Below are 13,962 nucleotides of genomic sequence, written 5' to 3' on the forward strand. Positions count from 1 at the left end.
ATAATTTATTGATATTAATTTTTAAAGATATTTAAATTTTTATTAAATTTAATGAGAATTAATTTTAATTCATTTAAATTTTTTATTAAATTTAATGAGAATTAATTTTAATTATAATCATTTTTATAAAATTAAAATTTTAAATTAAATTATTTATTTATGTGAAATAATTTTTTTTATTTTTTTAAAAATTTTTAAATTTATTCACTCCTAACTTAAAAGTTAATTTGTGAGTTAAAAATATTTAAAGTCTATATAATTCTGATAAGTGTCAAATATTCAAGGGATATGAGATTTTATTTCATACGTCTTGTCATATGTATTAATTTTAAAAATAAAAAATAATTTTTTAATTTTTAAAAATTTAATGAAAATTTAAAAAATGGCATTAAGTTATATTTTTCAGTATTTTCGTTTATAACAATATTTTTGTTTTCAACTATTTTGTAAATAAAAAAACAATAAAATATTATAATTTTATAATAAAATTAAATAATTATTTTAAAAAATATTTATTTATAGTAATAAAAAATAAATTATATTATCATAAAATAAATAAATAATAGATATTAAAATTTTGGAAATAAAATAAAATTTTAAATATATTTTATAACAATTTATTTTTTAATTATTAAAATATGAATATTTCTTTAAAATTTTATAATAAAAAATGATTTCCTATTTTCTATAATTTTTCTTATTTGCTATGAGAAATAAAAAAACATATAATTTTTTTAAAAAATGAAAAATAAAAACTGATATTTACAAATAAATAGGCACTTAGTTTTATGAAAAGCACATCAATAATAAAAAAATAATTTTAAATTCACAAATTGGAAAAAAAAATCTTATTTTTCATAATTAAAAATAAAACCTTACAAAACATATTAGAATTTATTTTCAGTGCATATTTATTTATTTTATAATAATATAATTAATTTCTATTATATGTAAATATTTTTTAAAATAATTACTCATTTTATTTATGAAAAATTATAATATAATTTTGAATATTGAAAATTAATTATTGTTATTTAAAATATGGTTGAAAAATAATTTATAAGTAAAAATAATGAAAAATAATTTAAATAATTTTTAAATTTTAATTAATTTTAAATAATTAAAAATTAATTTTTCTTGACATATATGAATATATATTTGTATAAATAAAGATTTTACAAATTTTTTATATATCAAATATATAAATATTTCTCACAAAGTTAAAAAAAGGGAAGAAGACGCCATAATAAAATTTGCAATTTGCAATTCCCAACTACCTATCGTCTTCTCTGAATGCACTTTTCATAATCAGATTCCACACTCTCATATACATATATTTCCGGATCTTCTCCAAATCTCCTTTCCAGAAACTACTCTTTTTTTTTTTTTTTGGGAATTTCCCAGTCCTTCGAGATGAGCACGGGAGAGCTTCTCAGCATCGAACCTCTAGAGCTCAAATTTCCATGTAAGTTCAATGGATCTGTTTTCTTGTCTACGGTTTTCTTTTATTCTTACTCTTCTCTTTTTTTCTGATTAGTTGAATTGAAGAAGCAGATCTCTTGTTCTCTTCAATTGTCCAATAAAACTGATAATTATGTTGCTTTCAAGGTATTTCCCTTCTATTTCTCTATTATTGTTTTGTTTTCGTTTTCTTTCTATGGATCTAATGTATTATCTTCTTGGGGTGAGGTAACTTTTTGTTTGGTTGTTGGGATAGTGTAGGGAAGAAGGGATTAAGCATTTTCAATGACAAATTTTCCATTTTAACAACCCATAAACGCTATATAATAGAATTAAATAATTTCATATTGAAAAAGTGTAGTCTGTTTCTGTTAAAATGTGAATGCAGATTTTGATTTTGCTTGCATGTTGGGGACATTCAAATCGCTAATACTTGTTGATGTTTAGGTCAAAACGACAAATCCAAAGAAGTATTGTGTTCGACCAAATGCTGGGATTGTTTTGCCTCGGTCCACATGTGATGTTATAGGTGCCTTTCTGGTGGATTTTTTGGTTTTAGTCCGTAGTTATGATTTATGATGTAAATGGTTGTTATGAATTTTTAAACTTCGGCATTCAATCAGTTACAATGCAAGCGCAAAAGGAGGCTCCTGCTGAGATGCAATGCAAGGACAAGTTTTTGCTTCAGAGTGTGAGAACACATGATGGTGCAACTGCAAAGGATATCAATGCTGAAATGGTAATTTCATTCGATGACTTTATTTTGCATGTGAACTTTGAAGGTACTAGTTTTGGGGGTTATTACTTATGGGTATTTGGCTTGTCCAGTTCAATAAGGAGGCGGGGCATCAAGTTGAAGAGTGCAAGTTGAGAGTGCTCTATGTTTCTCCACCTCAACCGCCTTCTCCTGTTCCAGAAGGGTCTGAGGAAGGGTCTTCGCCGAGGGGTTCTGTGTCAGATAATGGAATTGCAAATGGTGCTGAGTTTTCTAATGTGAGTACTTGATGTGGCCCTTTTAGTTGATACTATTTTAAAATATGTTAACCTTTTAATCCTCAAGTTATTGATGACATGCCTTCTGTTGGTGAATACAGGCTTCAAGAGCATTTGCTGAGCGGTTTGAACCTCAAGACAAATCGTCAGAGGTAAAATTCATTTACATTTATTTGCATGATGTGGTGGATAGCTTTTCCAATACATTATATTTGCTTTTGTGATTTCAACTGTGCCCATCTCTGTTCTGTTATGCCTTTTCTTTCTTTGTCAACGACAAGAAATAGCCAATATTGTTCCATGGACCAGACTGAGCACTTGGCAACTGTCTTTAAGTGATAGACTAGTCAGTATACACCTACAGGATCATTTTGTTTAACTTATTTGTATTTAGCATTAGAAGCATTGCCCATTATTTTTAACTGTTGAAGTGATTTCTTTTGCAAGGGTGATTAGGATAGTTTTTATTATAGTTTCAAGCAATCATCTGTGTATCGCGTTTGTCAATTTCCATGATTGACCAGTGAGAAAACTTGATATTGTTGAATGAAAACACTCCAAATTGTGAGTTTCTCTAAACAAGGTTTGAGCTTCATCATGTCTTTATCTGTTTTTACTTTTCTGAATCTTCCCTAAGGTTAAAAATGAGATTCTGGTGTGTTTTCCCCAAAAGAATTTCTTTTCAGATAGAAATTTTATGAAAGTCATTAAAAATTTTCTGAATCCAATATTTAATTCTTCAGAATCCTATTACTTTCCTGCCTACAAAATATCAAGATAGACTAGACAGACCACAATTCACGGTAACAGTAACACTAGCAGGCACCTTTCTATCTCTGACCAATGACTAATTTGTGCTTTTTATAACAAATTTTATCGATTCCATTTAACTGAGGTCAATGCCAGCCACTACAATACTTGTTGAACCTGTGTTAAATCGATTGTTGTTGTCTTGTTGAGGAGTGAGGGCAAGTTGAGCTTTGTTTCATATTCTACCCAGCCAGTTTCTAACAGTGCTATTTTCTGGCTTAAAGTATCTTGTGTGGGCTGCTAATTTTGTGTCATGGTAAGCTTCTATTTGAGTTATTGTTATATGCACGATACATAGGTATACTGACCTAATTTAAACAATTCTCTTGGTTGTGGCTTGATTGACTGAGGACTAGAACTGAACTTGAGTCCAATTGCTGTTATTCAAAGTTAATTATGACTTATGAGTTGTGACACAAAGGATATGCACATTTGGGTATGCTTGTTTGAGGACATAGCGAAGGAATTAATTGGACACACGAAGGTGTAAAATGATAATTACTTGCACGTGTTAGGTGTTAATAGCCTCATTCATAGGTTGTGAAAATTTAGACCAGTAGACAGAAAGTTCTGGAAGATGATTTTAACATTCTAATGGGGTCTGGCAGTGGCATCTGGCAATTTCCATGAAGGTGGTGTTGTAAAGGACAAGATGAAAGCCATGTCAATGGCTTAGAATCCAATGCATCTCTGTTTTCCTTGAGGATAGGTTGGATGGTAAAATCATGGTATTATCCTATTTGGTTGTATGACTCTCTGGTGTATTTACCGGTAAAATAAAGAAAATAATAGGAAGATGAAGGCGGTACAGGTCTGGATATTGGCACAGACATGATATTTTGTGTTATGGAGATGTGAACTTAAATGGCGTTAACTGATGAACATGAATTCTCGTTGCTTTAAAAAAATGGTGGACCTGAATTGACTGCTAATTTTGGTACAAAATGGGGGTTGGGGGGTGGGCGAAGTGTTAAGGTTAACAATGGGTGCTTTCCTACTTCTTTATCTGTTTTACACAGTTGTTTTAGGCTTTAGCCAGGTTTTGGATCTATTACAGGTGTGCCATGGTTCATGCACTGTACTAGTTCAAATTTTCCTTGTCAAATTTATGGCCTTAAGCGTGATTCCCTAGTATGATATTGTTGTCCAGATATAATAATGCATTTGCTTCCCTGCTGTAAATTTAAACTTAGCGTTGTCTTCTAACTTTATGCATTTTCTTTTGAGACTTTTGTTTTGTTTTTATATTTAATTGAATGCTAAGGCTTACTGTGGTTGTGTTAAGATATTTTTCGTCATAATTATTTCCTCTTTGTATAATTCCAGATGGGATAAAAATGTCTTTGTGACACTTTCACCATTTTGCTGGTGGAATTATCATCCAGCCTTAGTTTCACTCTACTTTTTGGCACATTCTGATGGCTTCTTTATAGGAATTTTAGATATCTGTTTATTTTTCACTGATGTTATGCTACTTAGGTAGTTTGAATTTTTCCCATTCAGTAAACTAGAATCATTTGGAATATCTCTGAAAATTCAATATTGAATGTTTGCATTCTAAAGCTCGATGTAGGCCTCTTTTTCTTATTCTTTAAAATCTCTCTTATCTTCCTCTCTTCCCTCTCTTCTTTTCTCATACATTTTTATTGTAATTTGACTTGTTTTGCTGTGCTATAGTTGGATTTTCATTTTCTTTTTTTTTTTTTTTGTGAATTTGGTCTTGGTCGTGTATATGATTTAATTACTGTTAATAAATCTTGGTATTATTGCAGGCAAAAGCTCTTATTTTAAAGCTGACCGATGAAAAAAATAGCGCTATTCAACAAAATACCAAGCTTCGTCAAGAATTGGTGAGCCATTAATCTTTGACTTCATTTGTATGGATTAATATTTATCTATTCTCTCATGGGATGAAATTTTCTAAATTTTTTATGGAGTCATTTTTTCCTAGACACGATTCATTTGGACCAATACATAGATGGATGGGTTTTGCATGCAAAATTGGTGGATTCTATGTTGAATGTATATCTTGATATGTCTTTGGGTCTATGTATACCAGACCTAAGCAAGAATTTCCATTTTCTACACGCTTTACATGAGTTTTGACCTCACTTTTGTCTGTATGATCCTTTTGTTCACCCACTGTCATCCCTCTCATTTACTTTTTCCTATCTTTTAAATTTATCGTCAATTGGAAATTTTAAGCCAACTGGTAAAAACGTGTGAAATATGACCAGTCATTGAGAATGAAGAGGTTACAACTCTTTGATACCAGCCCATTGGAAAGCTGCTAACTGATCAGAAAAGAGGTTCTTGGCCTCAGTTCTGTAATATTATATTAGTGGCTGTGTTGTGGCTGTATTCAACAAGTACTTTGTGTGATTTTAGGTCTGAATGTGGAGGAAAGAGTGGAGGAAAGCCAATAGGTAGACCTTGGTAATCACATGTTGGATTCCTTAGCAATGGCACTTAGGAAAAGTAGGAGATCATGTTTTCAGAAGAGCACAAAAACTAATGAATGGTTAGCTTGCTACTATAGCCTATTCCAGGCCTATTGACCCCAAAATATCAATGCACTTATAAGATAAAAAAAAAAAAAAAAGGAACAGTAGGAACATAAACTAAAGGAAGCTTAAATTGAAATAAGTGCTTATTATATCTAGAACTCATCATTCAAGCTTCCATATCATTGCTAAATATTATAGGAGCTTCACATGAAAGCATTAGCACTAGAACCATCTCGTTTTCACCATTATAATATTGGGCAGTCAGTTCCCACTTGTTTATCACTCCAATATCTACATTGCTACTCTTTATTTTAGGTTGGGTTCTGTGAACTCCGTCAAGGAGGTTGAGGAAGCTGAGTTTCTTGGATTTTTGTTTCGTTTATTAAATAATTTTTGTTTTGTAGAGATATAAACAACATGCGTCTTAGTATATTTCAGCAGACTGAAAAACATGATCTGTGCTCACTGACTGTAGTTTTACATTCCACATTAAAACTCAACTCGACTCAATTAAGCCTTTATCCTAAAAATTTGGAGTCGGCTATATGAATTCGCTTTCTCCACTCTAAACGATTTTGGGTTAAATCCTCAGAAATTTATAATGCTTCTAGGTCATGTTGTACTACTCTCCTCCAAGTCAATTTAGGTCTACCCCTTTTTTTCTTTCTATCCTTTAACCTAATGTGCTCTACTTGTCTAACTGGAGCCTCCGTATGTCTACACTTCACGTGACCAAACCACCTCAATCTCCCTTTTCTCAACTTATCCTCAATTGGTACCACTCCTAACTTTTCTCTAATACTCTCATTACGGACTTTATCTAGTCTAGTATGGCCACTCATCCACCTTAACATTCTCATCTCTACAACTCTTATCTTAGATGCATACGACTCCTTCAATGCCCAACACTCACTACCATATAACATAACCGGTCGTATGGCTGTACGGTAAAATTTTTCTTTCAACTTATTGGGAATCTTGCGATCACATAAAACTTTCGTGGCACGTCTCCACTTCAATCATCCGATTTTAATCCTGTGACTAACATCCTCCTCACATCCCCCATCTACTTGAAGGACTGAGCCGAGATATTTAAAGTGATTACTTTGGGACAGTACCACTCCATTCCAAACTAACTCCTTCACTATCACCAGTTTAGCCTTCGCTGAACTTGCAATGCATGTATTCTGTCTTCGTTCTGCTTAACTTAAAGCCCTTTGACTCTAGAGTACTTCTCCAAAGCTCTAGTTTTCTATTGACTCCTTCTTGCGTCTCATCTATCAGAACAATATCATCCGCAAACATCATGCACCAAGAAATACTCTCTTGTAAATGTTTCGTCAATTCATCTAAAACTAATATAAAAAAATAAGGGCTTATAGCTGATCCTTGGTGTAATCCAATTGAGATCGGAAGATCTCTTGTGTCCCCTCTCACTGTGCGCACAATAGTAGTTGCTCTTTCATACATATCTTTCAACACTTGTATGTACTTAATAGATACCTTCTTTTGTTCTAACACACTCTATAGGACATCTCTTGGAACACTATCATAAGCCTTTTCCAAATCAATAAAAACCATGTGTAGATCTTTCTTCACATCTCTATATGTTTTCATCAAGCTTCTAATGAGAAAGATCACTTTCATAGTTGAACGACCGGGCATGAAGCCAAATTGATTGAGAGAGATAGAAGTATCCTAACGTAGTCGATGCTTCACAACTCTCTCTCTCTCTCAACGTTCATAGTATGGCTCATGAGTTTTGTAGAAAGAGATGATTCTCATTGATTTCAATTAATCTGTACATGGGTATTTATATACAATTGATTCCTATAATTGTATTATACTAATTATGAAGAAATCCTAAATAAGAAATCCTAAATAGGAATACAGAATACAAAATATACACAGAAATAATATAATGATTGACTTTCCATAACACTCCCCCTCAAGTTGGAGCATAGATGTTAATCATGCCCAACTTGTTACAAATGTAGTCAATCCTAGCTCCATTCAGAGCTTTTGTGAAAATATCTCCTAAGCGGTCTCCGCTTTGATATGTCCTGTTGAGATGATCATTGTTGAATCTTTTCACGAACAAAGTGACAATCAATCTCAATATGTTTGGTCCGCTCATGAAATACCGGATTAGAAGCAATATGGAGAGCGACTTGATTATCACACTACAATTTCGCAGTGGGGTCTTAAAACTGTCTCATCTAGTAATTGAAATATCCACATTACCTTACATACCGATTGTGCCATGGCTCAGTATTCGGATTCAAGACTAGATCGAGAAACTACACTCGCTTCTTGCTTTTCCAAGACACCAAATTTCCTCCAACAAAAACGCAATATCCAAGAGTTGACCTCCTATCAACCTTAGATCCAGCCAGTCGGCATCGAAAAACATTCAACATTCAAATGCCCATGATTACCATATAACAAACCTCTTCCCGAGCTCCTTCAGATAACACAAGATTTGTCCCAAGGCTTCCCAATGAGCAACAGTTGGGGAAGACATAAATTGACTTACCACATTAACGGCATAAGCAATGTCAGGACGAGTGACTGTAAGGTAATTCAATTTTTCTACCAATCTCCTGTATCTCTCTGGATCTTCAAACAACTCACTATCCCCTGCTAACAGTTGTAAATTTGGAGTCATTGGTGCACTACAAAGCTTAGTACCTAATTTTCCTATCTCTGTCAATAAATCGATGACATATTTTCTTTGAGACAAGAAAATACCGTTCTTACTTCTCTTAACTTCAATACTCAAGAAATACTTTAATAATCCCAAGTTTTTGGTCCGAAACTGGGTTTGGAGGAAGGTTTTAAGATATGAAATACCTGCAGAGTCACTCCCAGTGATGACAATGTCATCCACATGGACTACCAGGAGAATTAGACTAGTCTCAGATTGCTTATAAAATACTGAGTGATCACACTTACTCTTTTGCATACCAAATTCCTGTACTGCTTCACTGAATCTCCCAAACCAGGCCCTAGGACTTTGTTTCAAGCCATAAAGAGACTTCCGAAGCCTACAAACTTTACCCAACTCCCCCTGAACAACAAACCCAGGTGGTTGCTCCATATACACCTCCTCCTGAAGATCACCATGAAGGAAAGCATTCTTGATATCCAATTGGTGCAGGGGCCAATCATATGTAGCTGCTAAAGAGATAAACAAGCGAACAGAAGTAAGTTTAGCTACAGGAGAAAAAGTGTCAGAGTAATCAACCCCATATGTCTGAGCATATCCTTTTGCTACAAGGCGTGCTTTTAACCTAGCCACAGAACCATCAGGATTTACCTCATCAGAATACCCATTTGCAACCAATAGCTTTCTTACCAGTGGACAAAGGCAACAGTTCCCATGTACCATTAGCATCTAAAGCCTCCATTTCCTCTTTCATAGCAGCACACCAGCCAGGATGAGACAGTGCCTCACCAACAGTATTAGGGATAGGAACAGAGTCTAAAGAAGTAACAAAACACCGAGAACAAGAAGACAATTGATTATAAGAAACAAAAGAAGAGATAGGGTAAGTACATGAACGCTTACTTTTACGAAGAGCAATGGTTAAATCTAGATCAGAATCATGATCAGTATGAGGTACAGGATCTCTCAACGAAGTAACTGGTGGAGGATCTGAGTCAGTAATCTCCAATCTCCTGGAATAAACATGAACAACGGGAGGCCGAGTAGGTCTAGAGACAAGAAACAGCATCGTGAGAGAGGACTAGACATTGGTTGACAAGATATATTAAGATATCCTCCTCCTCCCCGACTCTCATACACAGATGATTGAGAAAAAATGGAGTGGACTCAAAAATGTGACATCTGCGAAACAAGATAACCATTAAGAGTAGGAGAGAAACAATGTACCCTTTTTGAATCTGGAGTACCCAAGGAAGACACATTTGAGAGACTTTGGATCCAATTTAGTAACTCATGACGAACATCACGTACAAAACAAGTACAACAAAAATACGGGTTCAACAGAAACAAATATTTTGTAGGAACAAAGCAAGATAAGGAATATCCCCATTAAGGATGTAAGACGGCATACGATTGATCAAAAACATGCCGTAGAAACTGCATCCGCCCAAAAGTGTTTAGGAACTTTCATCCAAAAGAAGAGCACGAGTTACCTCAAGAAGATGCCGATTTTTCTTTCGCCACGCCATTTTGGGATGGGGTATCCACACAGAAGACCGATGAAGAATGCCATTTTGTGTCATGTAAGACTAAATTGTCTTGAAAAATATTCTTTAGTATTGTCACTTCTTAATATGCGCACAGAAATATTAAATTGAGTTTTGATTTCATTACAAAAGGCACAAAAGATAGAAAACAACTCAGAACGATTCTTCATTAAATATAACCAAGTAACACGAGAGTAATCATCAACAAAAGTAACAAAATAACGAAATCCAGTTTTAGAAGTAACAGAACAAGGACCCCAAACATCAGAATGAACTAACTCAAAAGGGGATGAAGCCCGTTTATTGACTCTAGACACAGAAGGCAAACGATGATGTTTTGCAAACCGACACGACTCACATTCTAGTCTCGATAAAAATCAAATCGAGGACACAACTTCTTCATGGTAGACAAAGAAGGATGACCCAATCTACAATGAGCTTCAAGAGGTGTTACGGTACTGGAGCAAACAAGCGACCGCGGTACATGATTTTTCAAAATGTAGAGACCACCTGACTCACGTCCTCTACCAATAATCTGCTTCGTCGTAAGATCCTGAAACAAACATTGATCAGAAAAAAAGGAAATAGAACAATTTAAGGTACGAGTAAGTTTACTAACAGAAAGTAGATTAAAAGAGAAATTTGGTAGACACAAAACAGTTGACAAAGAAATTGACGAAGTCGGATTCGCAGTTCCAGAACCCATGACACAAGAAGTAGAACCATCAGCTAAAGTAACAGTAGAGGAAGTGGGATTAGACTGAAAAGCAGATAGAAGACTAGAATTACCTGTCATGTGATCTGTTGCACCAGAATCAATAACCCATTTGGATGAGGAAGACACAAGGCATGTAGTGTATTTACATGACTCAGCGATTGCAGTGATAGGGGAACTGGTAGGCTTTAGAGATGCCTGATACTGGGAAAACTGTGCAAAATCCTCTGCAGATACCAAGACAGTTTTCTCAGAGGAAGATACTGTAGAATCCTCTGCTGCCATATTTGCCATCTGTGATCGCTGATTTTTCCTCTGAAGTTGCGGACAATTATATTTTGTATGGCCAGGCTCATGACAATAATAACAAATGACTTCTCTTGAGTCCTGATTAGAACTAGCCTCTTCATTACGCTGATTACTTCTGTTGCCTGTAATTCCTCCTCTACTTCCTCTTCTATTACCCTGTTGTCCATTTGGATTACGGCTAATAAGAGCACTACTGGCAGGCTGTGAAGATTGGGTACTCTCTGTACGAAGGACCCGTGTGAATGTTTCATGCAAAGAGGAAATCTCAGAACTGGAAAGAATCTGAGATTTAGCAGTCTCATATTCTGAAGGAAGGCCTGCAAGAAAACTCATAACGATTGCTCCGTTGGGCTGCTGAACTTTCACATCGTAACTAAAAGGCAACAATACATTAAGTTCCTCATATACTCGTTTAAAATCCATAAAATAAGCCGTGAGAGACTTATTCTCTTTCTCAGCACGGTAGAATGCCTTACAAACATCATAAATACGGGAGATATTCCCTTTACCAGAATACAGAAAATCTAAGTAATCCATCAATTCCTTAACAAATTCACAGTGATTAATTAAACTAATTACCTCACTGTGAATCGAGTTCCGAAGCTGCAAAAACAACCGAGCATCCTCCCTTAGCCAAGTTTGTTGTGTATCATCAGTAGGTGGATTTTTAGTAAGGTGATCATTATTATCAATGCTACGCAAATAGACCCTAACAGTCTTACTCCACTCCAGGTAATTCGAACCATTAAGTTTGTGTTCCGTGATCTTAGTCATCATCGGAATCACATCAGAAATAACATTCTTATTGTCTGCCATTTGTTGAGACAAAGAAAACTAACCGAAACGCTAATCCAAAGTGCTGACAGCAACAAAATAATCCAAAATCACAAATCAAGTAAATACCGAAATAGGATCTGAGAGCCAAACCTCAGAAGCCCTTTAATGGTGTAATCGGATCGTGCAACAAAGACACAGTGGTGGAATGAGGGGATTGAGGCGACGCTGGCAATGTTGATCGGAGTCGAAACGGCCGGTCGGCGGCCAAGGTCTCTCCTGAGCTGGGTGGTGAGAACAAATAGTCACCCTAGATGGCCTGCTCTGATACCATGTAGAAAGAGATGATTCTCATTGATTTCAATTAATCTGTACATGGGTATTTATATACAATTGATTCCTATAATTGTGTTATACTAATTAGGAAGAAATCCTAAATAAGAAATCCTAAATAGGAATACAGAATACAAAATATACACAGAAATAATATAATGATTGACTTTCCATAACAAGTTTAATTCTCCTATAGTTCGAGCAACTCTGTATATCTTCCTTATTTTTAAAAATAGGTACTAAAATACTCATTTTCCATTCATCAGGCATTTTCTTTGAGTTTGTTTTACATTCCACATTGACATTGGAAAAACCTCTAGTATGGTTGTAGGATTGCTTTTCTTCCATGGTGCTTATGGTCCATCTTTTAAACTCTTTTCTTCCATGATGCTTATGGTTCATCTTTTAAACTATCTGCATTCTTTGAAATTTTGGTTATGCATTCTCTTTCAGAAATCTTAATTTCTTTGAATGACTGTTTTCTTACCTGGCTTCCACTATTAGTTCAAAGTTCAATTATCACAATGCACACCACGTGAATATGCTTTTCCCTATGCAATGTTGAAATAAAAAGAAAAGAGAGTTCAACTGGATTACGTGGTATTTGCTGGGCACACAGCTTTACTGGAAGCTAATGCTGCCTAAATCCATGTAATATTAAGCTAAAAGAACATGTATTATGCATTTATGCTTGTTCATACTTCGATTGGAAATTACTTTTCTTCTGATCCTGTTTCCACAACCTCCAGTTGTTCCTGTATTCATTTGCTTCTTTTTGCTATGACCTTTTCCCAGTTCATCTTCCTGAATTCCCTTTGTCCATCATCATGTTGTTGTTTGTTTATATTGAATTTAAAGCATGATTTACCCCCTTTGACCACTTCTTTCCAGATTTTCCTAGCTTCAAGTTTGTCCAAAAGCAGTTGATGAATCTGTTTACTTTGGAACTGCCTCTTGTTTGGTACTCGAGGCATCTCTGTGTTAGAAAATGCTTGTGAAGTGTTCAATTCCAGGCTTTTGTGACAAATATTCCTGCTGTTTGATAAGCCTGTCTTATGTTATTATCTTTGGTTAATGGGATTGCTTATTTTATGAGATTACTGCGTGCAGGAACTCCTGAAACGTGAAGGCAGCAAAAACCGTGCTGGTGTCTCATTTATGTTTGTCATCTTTGTTGGGTTGCTTGGCATAATTTTGGGGTATCTCATGAAGAAGTCATAAACAACAGTCCTCCATTGAACCTTGGCCCATAATTTTCCTCTCATTTCCTTTCTGTCAGCAATCAAAGAATGATGATGAAAGGAAAAGAAACTAATGACAGAATCATGGTGCATTTCTTAGTTAGCTTTATGGAATTAGCAAACTTATTTAGATCAGATCATGTGTTTGTAGTGGAGGAGCATTCCTATGACTCGTATTTTTATTGACATGCATTCTTTTTGTAACCTAAGATGATCCCTTTTTTTTTTTCTCCTTTTTTTTTTTCCTTTCTTTTGTGCTTCACCTTGAGAGATTCTGGTATAGATGATACCCAAGATTTAATAATCTATGCGTCTCCACCGTGCTGGAAATTAGAGTGACATGAGCTTTGTTGTCTGTTCTTTTTCCCTCTCTGAATGGAGAGTTGTAAGCTGGATGTTCTTTGTCTTCTGTCTGCAGTTTTCAACATTATGAAAAATGCCAACCCCAATCTTGTGGCTGTTCAAAAAATGTTGGCGTTTAAGAATGTTATAATTAACTTAAGATATTGTTTTGTCGACAAAAATTAATGCTGATATTGTTTATTTATTTACAATTTTAAGAACTGGCTATAAGAGTAAAATTTATTTTCACTTTAAATTAGGG

The 13,962-nt window shown here is 34.6% G+C and overlaps 1 protein-coding gene across 1 annotated transcript; it reads left to right on the top strand.

Moving 5' to 3' along the window:
* The first annotated feature begins 1,173 nt into the window (after positions 1–1,173).
* LOC110667609 (vesicle-associated protein 1-2) lies at positions 1,174–13,699 on the top strand. Its single transcript, XM_021828503.2, has 8 exons — positions 1,174–1,465; positions 1,538–1,608; positions 1,909–1,990; positions 2,085–2,200; positions 2,290–2,454; positions 2,556–2,606; positions 5,037–5,114; positions 13,228–13,699. Exons 1-8 carry the CDS (start codon positions 1,414–1,416, stop codon positions 13,336–13,338), a joined length of 726 nt encoding a protein of 241 aa, XP_021684195.1. The 5' UTR covers positions 1,174–1,413; the 3' UTR covers positions 13,339–13,699.
* The last annotated feature ends 263 nt before the right edge of the window (positions 13,700–13,962 follow it).

The sequence above is a fragment of the Hevea brasiliensis genome, chromosome 9, assembly GCF_030052815.1.
Source record: "Hevea brasiliensis isolate MT/VB/25A 57/8 chromosome 9, ASM3005281v1, whole genome shotgun sequence".
Classification (NCBI taxonomy): domain Eukaryota; kingdom Viridiplantae; phylum Streptophyta; class Magnoliopsida; order Malpighiales; family Euphorbiaceae; genus Hevea; species Hevea brasiliensis.

What these genes read in the sequence shown, in the direction of transcription:
- LOC110667609 (XM_021828503.2), top strand. Translation starts at nt 1,414, where the DNA reads ATGAGCACGGGAGAGCTTCTCAGCATCGAACCTCTAGAGCTCAAATTT. An exon ending in TCTAGAGCTCAAATTTCCAT is followed by an intron (nt 1,466 to 1,537) that starts GTAAGTTCAATG and finishes TTTTCTGATTAG; the next exon opens with TTGAATTGAAGAAGCAGATC. An exon ending in ATGGTGCTGAGTTTTCTAAT is followed by an intron (nt 2,455 to 2,555) that starts GTGAGTACTTGA and finishes TGGTGAATACAG; the next exon opens with GCTTCAAGAGCATTTGCTGA.